We start from the raw sequence: 9791 nt of genomic DNA on the forward strand, positions 1-9791 counted from the left end.
TTTTTTTTTTTTTTTTTTTACATGAGGAAGAAACTAGAGAAGAGTATCAGGCCGTGTGCAGTGGCTCATGCCTATAATCCCAGCACTTTGAAGCTGAGGCAGGCGGATCACCTGAGGTCAGGGGTTTGAGACCAGCCAGACCAGCCTGACCAACATGGCGAAACCCCGTCTCTACTAAAAATACAAAAATTAGCCGGATGTGGTGGTGGGTGCCTGTAATCCCAACTACTCAGGAGGCTGAGGCAGGAGAATCACTTGAACCTGGGAGGCAGAGATTGCAGTGAGCCAAGAGCACGCCATTGCACTCTAGCCTGGCTGATAGAGCGAGACTCCATCTCAACAACAACATCTCAACAAACCAGAAAAAACAGTATCATCATGATCTCAGGGTAAGGAAAAATTTCTTGAACAGGAGACAAAACCCAAAAAACATAAAGAAAAAATATCAATATGTTTGTTGTTTTATTATGTTAAAGCTAGCTACTATTATAATAATAAGATTCCAAAATGATAATGGCTCAAATGCAATAGAAGTTTATTTCTACGCATTTAGCCATCCAAGATGGGTGCTGCTGACTGGGGGAAGCCCTCCATGTGGTCATTCAGGGATGCAGGCTGGCAGAGGCTCTTCAACCCAGAGCCCCCAAAGTCACTTAGTCATCTCTGCCCCAGTCAGCCAGAACAGGAAATGAGTGTGGAGGGGACAGACCAGCTTCCTAAGAGCCTTGGTCGGGAAATGGTACATGTTACTTGCACTCACATCCCATGGTTAAAACTTAGTCACAAGGCTATTCCTATTGAAGAGAGGCTAGGAAGTTCAGTCTAGTGCCCAGCAAGAGGAGGTAGGCTTTTTTGTTTGTTTGTTTGTTTTGAGACGGAATCTTGCTCTGTCACCCAGGCTGGAGTGCAGTGGTGCAATCTCGGCTCACTGCAAGCTCCGCCTCCCAGGTTCACACCATTCTCCTACCTCAGTCTCCCAAGTAGCTGGGACTACAGGCGCCCATCGCCACGCCCGGCTAATATTTTGTATTTTTAGTGGAGACGGGGTTTCACTGTGTTAGCCAGGGAAGTGGGCTTTTTGGTGAACTTAAATACTTAAAAATTTCTGGCCAGGAACAGCGACTCACGCCTGTAATCCCAGCACTTTGGGAGGCCGAGGCAGGCTGACCACTTGAGGTCAAGAGTTCAAGACCAGCCTGGCCAGTATGGTGAAACCCCATCTCTACTAAAAATACAAAATATTAGCTGGTTGAGGTGGTAGGCACCTGTAATCCCAGCTACTTAGGAGGCTGATGCATAAAGATCACTTGAACCCAGGAGGCGGAGGTTGCAGTGAGCCAAGATTGTGCCACTGCACTCCAGACTGGGCAACAGAGTGAGACCCTGTCTCAAAATAAATAAATAAAATTTTGCTGTACATAAGACACCCCCAGAGAAGGAGAAAAGATAGTCTGTAGCCTGAGGACCGACATTCTCAGTATTCATAATATAGAATTTCTGTTATAAGGACATGTGTGAATCAATAACAAAATGACAAACAACACATTAGAAAAAGTGGCAAAGCATATGAACAGATACATCGACAGAAAAATGATCTATAAGCAATCTATGAAAATAGGAAAAAAGTCGATGGCCAGTAATACCAAGAAAAGAAAATGTAGCCTATTTTTTGGCCAACTGTGGCAAACATTAGAAAGACGGGTCATATTCAGCTCTAGCTGCAGAGAAAGGGCACTTTGTCTGTGTGATGAGACTGTTAATTGGTGAAACTTTTCAAGGACAATTTGGCATTCTCTTTCAAAATTTAAAATAAAATTCCCTTTTCCCAGCAATTCCACTTTTAGGAATTTATCTTATAGGCACAATCAATCACACAAAGATATATGTTCATGAATTATAACTGCTGCATTTTTTAGATAATAGTAAAAAAGAAAAATAACCTATTCAGAAATGGCTAAAGAAGTTATGACAATCAATTATAAAATCCATATGGGCTGGGCGCGGTGGCTCACACTTGTAATCTCAACACTTTGGGAGGCCGAGGTGGGCGGGTCATTTGAGGTTAGGAGTTAGAGACCAGTTTGGCCAACATGGCGAAACCCCGTCTCTACTAAAAATACAAAAAAATGAGCTGGGCGTGGTGGTGTCCACCTATAATCCCAGCTCTTGGGGTAGGCTAAGGCAGGAGAATCGCTTGAACCTGCAAGACAGAGATTGTAGTGAGCTGAGATTGCACACTGCACTATAGCCTGGGAGACAGAGCGAGACTCCATCTAAAAAAAAAAAGAAAAAAGAAAATCCATAAGAAATATCATACAACACAGCAATTCAAAACTGAAGTCAGTCTTAAGTACTGTCATGGGAAAAGTTCCAAAAATTAAAAATAAAAGAGTAAGTCTCAGGACAGTACAGATAGTATGATTCCATATATTTAAAAATCCCAGGCCAGGCGTGGTGGCTCATGCCAGTAATCCCAGCACTTTGCGAGGCTGAGGTGGGCAGATCACTTGAGGCCAGGAGTTAAAGAGCAACTTGGCCAACATGGCAAAACCCCGTCTCTACTAAAAGTACAAAAATCAGCTGGCATGGTGGCAGGCATCTGTAATCCCAGCTACTTGAGAGGCTGAGGCAGGAGAACTGCTTGAACCCAAAAGGAGGAGGTTAGAGATTGCGCCACTGCACTCCAGCCTGGGTGACAGAGGGAAACTATCTTAAAAAAAAAAAAGAAAGAAAGTAAAATAAATAAAAATCCTTAACCCTGTGTATGTACGTGTGCATATATATATATAAATGCATAAAAACAAAGGGTCTGAAAAGATGCACTCCATATTGTGTTTGGTTTCTCTTGGGTTTTGGACAATGAACATGTATTATCTTTGCAGTTAAATAAGAGAATGTGTCCACCGATCAGGCCAACATGGAAAAAGAGAATCCAATTTTGCTTGGCCTTCCATTCCTTAAGGAGGTGAGTTTCCTGCTAAGGAGCAGGGACATTTCATCAGCTTGCAGTGCAGCCTGAGGAATGCCCTTACAAATGATTCACCTCCTGTGGTTCCAGCTCAGTGTTCTGCCAACATTAACCTACATGTGGCCGGGGGCATGATCGTAGGAGGCATGGGCCCTGCAAGCTGCTCAGATGCCCCTGGGACTCAGCCGCCCAGCAGCGTTGACAGCCAATGGCTCACAACAGAGTCCCTCCCCAGGAGCTGTCCTTGGCCAGCCATGGCTACCATGTCCAAGGTGATACCCGCTCCCAGGGGAGGGTGGTGTTCATATCCAATGACTGGTCCACGCCTGGTCTCCTTACGTGGAACTGGGATCCCTTTGAATGGCTCTTGGGGCAGCTCACAAGAACCTGCTGTGGTGGATGGATCTGAATGCTTCCCCCGCCAAAGCTTTTGGATCTACTGAAGCTCATGCCAAGGTCATGCCGTTCCCAGGGTGCTCCCACCCAATGACTAAGCACAGTGTGTGGGTGGCGGTGGGGAAGAAATGGAGATGTGCCACCCAGTCCCAATGCAGGTCTCCCTAACAGGTAACCTTTGCAATGGGGCTCCCGCTAGCCCACTGAGCCTTTCTGAGACCCGCACCTTGTCTGAAGCTCTTCAAGGTAAACCTCCTTCCTTGTCTCTCCTCCTCCACGTGTGTCAGGCCAGAAGCATCAGCTCACACTTTTTCTTCTGTTCTCCTATCTCTTGCCCCATAAACTCCTTCTGTTGTCGTTTCATTGTGGGGTCCTGGCTTCAGAGCTCCCCGTGGATGAGCGTGCAGCTCCCTCCTGACCGCCCCACCCCCAGTCTTGCTCTCCTCACTCCTGTGGCTCCCAGTGGGTCCCCTGTGGTTGAAACTCCATCTCAGAGTTTGTACTGGGGAACTCAGCCTGTGAGAAGGGCTGACATTAAGGTCCCTGCGAAAGAATATCTTCAACCCAAAATAGCAAATTCATATTTTAAAGCAGAACGCTTTCAGAGGCAAAAGAAGATTAAAGGCTTATATGGCTGGAATAGATTTCCAATCTTCTGATGAAGCAGACAGAGACACAGAAGGTCTCCCTGCGGAGGAGTCCAGCTCAGAAGGGAAGATCTCTGTGATGCCGTCACTGGCTCTTGTCCCCAGGAATATTCCTACCTGAAGCATGAGAAGCTCCAATCAGCCTTGCTCGGATCAGCCCCTCTCTCTTTTTGTTTCTTATTATTTTAATCTTTCCCCGAAAAGTTTCCAGGTGATAGTCTAGTTTTTCTTTCAAATCATCTGGAAAAATATTGAACACATGAGAATGTATAAACTACAACTATAGAAATTGAAATGGTGTATCATCATTATGACTTATTCCTAAAATCCATGCTATTCCACAGAAGTTCTAACTTTAAAAGAGAATTTTGGAGCCAGGTGTGGTGTCTCCTGCCTGTAATTCTAGCACTTTGGGAGGCTGAGGCAGGCAGATCACGTGAGGTCAGGAGTTCAAGACCAGCCTGGCCAACATGGTGAAACCCTCTCTCTACTAAAAATATAAAAATTAGCCAGTCGTAGTGGTGGGCGCCTGTAATCCCTGGAACTCGGGAGGCTGAGGCAAGAGAATCGCTTGAACCCAGGAGGCAAAGGTTGCAGTGAGCCAAGATGGCACCATTGCACTCTAGCCTGGGCAACAAGAGCAAAACTCCGTGTCAAAAAAAAAAAAAGATAGAATTTTATCCTATTTAAGGGAGAGAAACAAAAGTGATTCATTATAAAATCAACTGTAAGTATTTTTCTGTTTCGTTTTTGTTGAGACAGGGCCTCATTCTGTTACCAACATTGGAGTGCAGTGGCATGATCATAGCTCACTGCAGCCTTGATCTCCTGGGATCAAGGAATCCTCGTGCCCCAACATCCTGAGTAGCTGGGACTACAGGTGTGCATCACCACACCTGGCTAATTTTTTAATTTTTTGTAGCGATAGAGTCTTGCTATATTGCCCGGGCTGGTCTTGAACTCCTGGCCTCAAGGGATCCTCCCACCTTGGTCTCCCAAAGTTCTGGGATTATAGGTGTAAGCCACCATGCCTGGCCCTATAAATAATATTCTATGGTTCTAGTGAAATATCTCTATTTTAGTAAATGACTATTAACATTTTAATAGAAAAAGCATGCATTACAGAGCTTTGGCGCAATCTGCGTTTGCTACTATCTGTGCTTCTAATTTTGTAGTAGCTCTTTGGAAAGTTATTGAACCACTAGAGTCTTAGTTTCGTCAGCTCAGAGAAGGGATGGCCATCGTGTTCCTGGCAGTACTCTAGTATGAGGAAGAAGAAATATATCACCCAGCACAGAGCCTAGCACCCAACAGTCACTTAATATTTGGAGGTTAATATGATGATGATAAAGGAGGCTGGGACCAGGTGCCTCAGAGGTCTAAATTCCTAAGTTCCAGCAATCCGGGTCAGGAGCAAGTTCAATGGGAACAAGTTCATGGTAATCTCAGCAGAAGGGGGGATCTCCTTCCTTGTTTTTAAAAAGAGGCGGGGATACGGGCTGCACAGCTGTGCTTGCAGGCCTGGGCAGCATCTCAGCTCAAAGATCTGCAGACACCTCACTCACATCCAGGATGTAGGAGGCAGTGGGAGGAAGGAGAAGTGGGATGCCATGAGCCAGACCCTGGAGGAGATAAACGCAATTGAGGCAGCAGCAGTCACTGACATGAAGTAGACGGTGTGGGTTTTTCAGAAGATGGTCATGTTGTTGGCTTGCAGTCTAGAGGGACCAGGACTACAGGAAAAGTGGATGGCAGCAGGTCATGGACAGGCCATTTGTGTAACTCAGTGGGGGCAGTTCCCCGGGCCCCTGGCCCTGCTCCCCCAAGCTGAGGAGTCTATCGGCCTGACCTATGAGTGTCAGCTGGGAAAGACAGGGTTTTGTTGAAGAAATTGTCCTTAAACCCATGATGAAGTCACTGTGAATTAAAGGAGGAAGGTGTCAACCTGATCTCCAGCAGAGCCTAGAACACCCTAATCCTGCGTTTGAGGCTTTGCGTGGGTCAAAGGCTCAGATCAAGGAGGAGAAGCAGAGGTGTCTGGTTGGGCAGTACAACCACATGTTAGCAGTAGCGACCCCCTAGTCTCTTATAAAGGCGACCACAATGTATGATGAATGTATAAGAAGGTTGACAGATCTTATGGTCTGTATGTTTGTGTCCCCACCAAAATTCAAAGTGCCCCTCAGTATGATGGTATTTGCAGGTGGGGCCTTGCAGGGGCATAATTGGGTCATGGAGCTAGCTTGACAACATGAGGACATAGCAAAAAGATGGCTGTCTAGCACCCAGGAAGAGGGCCCTCTCTAAGAACTCGACCCTGCTGGCACCCTTGCCTCAGACTTCCAACCTCCAGGACTCTGAGAAATAAATGTTTGTTGTTTAAGCCACCCCATTTGTGGTGTTTTGTTACAGCAGCCAAGCTGACTAAGACACCAGATATGTCTCTAAATTCATGGTGTGCTTCTGAAAGGCTGGGGGAGGTATCCATCCCCTGGTCATTCCTGGCACTGCGTCCCCATGGCAGCATCCTTGTACTTCTGGGAGAAAAGTTAGAATTCCACAATCTGTCAGGTTATCCCAACCTGTCCCCTGCTGGTGGCTTTCCCAGTAACTTCTTGCCCAGCAAGTTGCCAAACATGCTGCTCTGTCTTTTGAACAGATGAGGCAGCATGAGTCACAGGGGCAGCAGGGAAGCCAGGCCCTCACTCCACACTCTTCCCATGCATGAGGCTAGAAATAGACAGTCCTGTACCCTCAGACATTGGTGACCCCCTTAGAAACAGTGTTATTTACGATAGGTGCCTGGCCAACATCTACATTTCCACCACACAACTGCCAGTGACTTGAGTCACATTCGGGAGTCACCTAGAGTCACTTTCCCGCAGGGTGAACCTCATGGGATGGCTTCTTTCTCTGCCTGTTCTTCCTACTGCTTCTCCTCATCTTTTTGTTTCTGAGCTCATAGTGGGTCACATTTACAGTGGATTGGGTTGACTTTCAGCCTGAAACTTACTTAATATTGCATCATTGCTTTAGTACTCCCAGCTTGCCTAAGGTTTGTACTCCATTGTAAATTAGATGAGTGATTTCAAATTCTAAGTGTAGCTAACTAGTGCTAGTATCACGATTCTTTAAAACCCATAAGCATGAAAGAATATGCTCTTAACAGTGGTTGGTCTGATTCCACTTCTTTCATGGAATTCCTAGATCATCTCATTTTCCTGCATTAAGCCCTTAATAGCTCCTCATAGCTTCAAGATAAAAATTCAAATAATGCCCTTTATGAGCAGTTATCCCCCCACCCCGCCTTTTTTTAAGTGATGGGGTTTTGCCATGTTGCCAGGCTGCTCTGGAGCTCCTGAGCTCAAGGGATCTGCCCACCTTGGCCCCCCAAAGTGCTGGGATTACAGGTGTGAGCCACCAGGCTGGGCTGGGAGTTCCCTTTTAATAACTTTGGTTTTGCCCACCTTCCTCCTGCAACTCTATACTGATATATAAACTACATAAAATATGGTAGCATGTATTTCAAGCTCACTATGTCTTCTCTTGCCCGTGGGCCTTTACAGTGCTGCTTAAGCTACCTAAAACACCTTTTCCTTCCTCTCCACCTGGAGCATTACAACTCATCATTCAGACTTCAGTTGACATGTCACTTCTTCCTGAAGTTATCTCCAAGGATGTGGCCAGTGCCCCTATGTTTAGCTTGTGGAAGCACCGCCCCTCCACCCCTCTGCCATGAGCCCAAGCACAGGGCCCAGGTCTCACATGTTCACCATGCACGTGCAGTGTCTGCTCCAATACCCACCAAAAAGATTCTTTGTGCCCTAGTGCAGTGCCTGCCCCAACACCCACCAAAAAGATTCTTTGTACAAAATACTCAAGTGCCATCAGGGAGAGCACTACCTTCAGAGTAGATTAGATGGACGGGCACAGTGGCTTACACCTGTAATCCCAGCACTTTGGGAGGCTGAGGCGGACAGATCACTTGAGGTCAGGAGTTCCAGACCCAGCCTGGCCAACATGGTGAAACCCTGTCTCTACTAAAAATACAAGAATGAGCTGGGCATGGTGGCACACACCTGTAATTCCAGCTGCACAGAAGGCTGAGGCAAGAGAATCACTTGAACCCAGGAGGCAGAAGTTGCAGTGAGCCGAGATGGTACCACTGCACTCCAGCCTGGGTGACAGAGTGAAACTCCGTAACAACAACAACAACAACAACAACAACAAAGTAGATTAGATAATGAGTGTTCTATCTTACCAACTTCGCTCATGTCATCTACCAAAATAATTTCTTCAAGAAAATAGTGTGGTGTGAGGTTCATGACACTGGACATGGTCCGAAACAAGGCATTGAATTCTTCATTATGGAAGCAAATGACAATGCTGGCAGTCGGGAGGCGGGCTGGGTAATGTTTTTGAAGACACCTGCAGGCAGAGGTAATATGAAGAAAACAATCCATCTAAATGCCTTGGATATTTTGTCATCTCATTCAAACACCTCTTCTTATTTGCATCTTTTTGACTCTTTCCTCCAACTGATCATTATGGTAGTAGGGGATGGTATATCTAAAAACACAAAAATGTATTTAACTTCTTATGTTGTTCTAGTATTTTCTGAATCATTTCCCCCTTCTTCATGTCAGTAATAATTGCTCTTTCCTGAGACTGTGTTGATAATCTTAGTTCTATTTTAAACATAGTATAAACACAAATTATATTCATATATTAGCTTCTGTTATAAAAATGAATTAGTTTTAGCTCTCTTTTTTTGCTGTCACCATGGCAGAACAGATAAAAATGAATTATTAAGCTCGCACATTAAAAGGTATACATTAACTTTATTGTGCTATCTTCAGAGAAAACTCCAACTTTATTCTTGTATTTGTGGAGTCCATCACAACAAAAAAGTGTAGCAGATATGGTCTAATTGGATTTCTTCTGAATGTTTGACAAAATGCTTTATTTCATTTATTTTTATTTTTATTATTATTATTTTTGAGATGGAGTTTCACTCTTGTTGCCCAGGCTGGAGTGTAATGGTGCCATCTTGGCTCACAGCAACCTCTGCCTCCCGGGTTCAAGCGATTGTCCTGCCTCAGCCTCCCAAGTAGCTGGGATTACAGGCACCCACCGCCATGCCTGGCTAATTTTTTGTGTTTTTAGTAGAGACAATGTTTCACCATGATGGCCAGGCTGGTTTTGAACTCCTGACCTCAGGTGATCCACCCACCTCAGCCTCCCAAAGTGTTGGGATTATAGGCATGAGTCAATGTGCCTGGCCCAAAAATGCTTTATTTATTTATTTTTTTTGTGCACATGAGAGAAATACAGAAGCTGAATTCTGGAATTCTAGTAATATTAGTTATTAATTATTAGATTGATATATTATTTGGTTGTATTCTGAAATATTTTGGTTGTAAATTAAAGAAATTAAAGAGCTAACTTTAGCAAAAGAAAGGGAGGTGTAGCTTGCACAGTGGCTCATGCCTGTAATCCTGGCACTTTGAGAGGCCGAGGTAGGTGGATTACCTGAGCTCACAGTTCAAGACCAGCCTGGACAACATGGCAACATTGCGTCTTTACTAAAAATACAAAAATTAGCCAGATGTGGTGGCGTGCATTTGTAGTTCCAGCTACTTAGGAGGCTAAGGCAGAGAATTTCTTGAACCTGGGAGAGGTAAGTTGTAGAGAGCCAAGATCATACCACTGCCTCCAAAGAAAAAAAAAAGAGAGAGAGAGAGAGAAGGTAGGGAGGGAGGGAAGGAGAGAGGGAGGGA

At 45.1% G+C, this 9791-nt stretch overlaps 1 protein-coding gene across 2 annotated transcripts in view; it reads right to left on the reverse strand.

Moving 5' to 3' along the window:
* The window catches only part of GALNTL5 (polypeptide N-acetylgalactosaminyltransferase like 5), a 69860-nt gene that overhangs the window by 29945 nt on the left and 30124 nt on the right, over window positions 1–9791 (reverse strand). For both annotated transcript variants that reach the window (XM_017863670.1, XM_017863669.1), the window contains 2 exons: window positions 8273–8439; window positions 4129–4251 (listed from right to left, as the gene is read on the reverse strand). In XM_017863670.1, the coding sequence (XP_017719159.1) occupies window positions 4129–4251; window positions 8273–8439 (290 nt within the window). The remainder of the gene's footprint in view (window positions 1–4128; window positions 4252–8272; window positions 8440–9791) is intronic.

The sequence above is a fragment of the Rhinopithecus bieti genome, unplaced genomic scaffold, assembly GCF_001698545.2.
Source record: "Rhinopithecus bieti isolate Rb0 unplaced genomic scaffold, ASM169854v2 scaffold_70550, whole genome shotgun sequence".
NCBI lineage: Eukaryota > Metazoa > Chordata > Mammalia > Primates > Cercopithecidae > Rhinopithecus > Rhinopithecus bieti.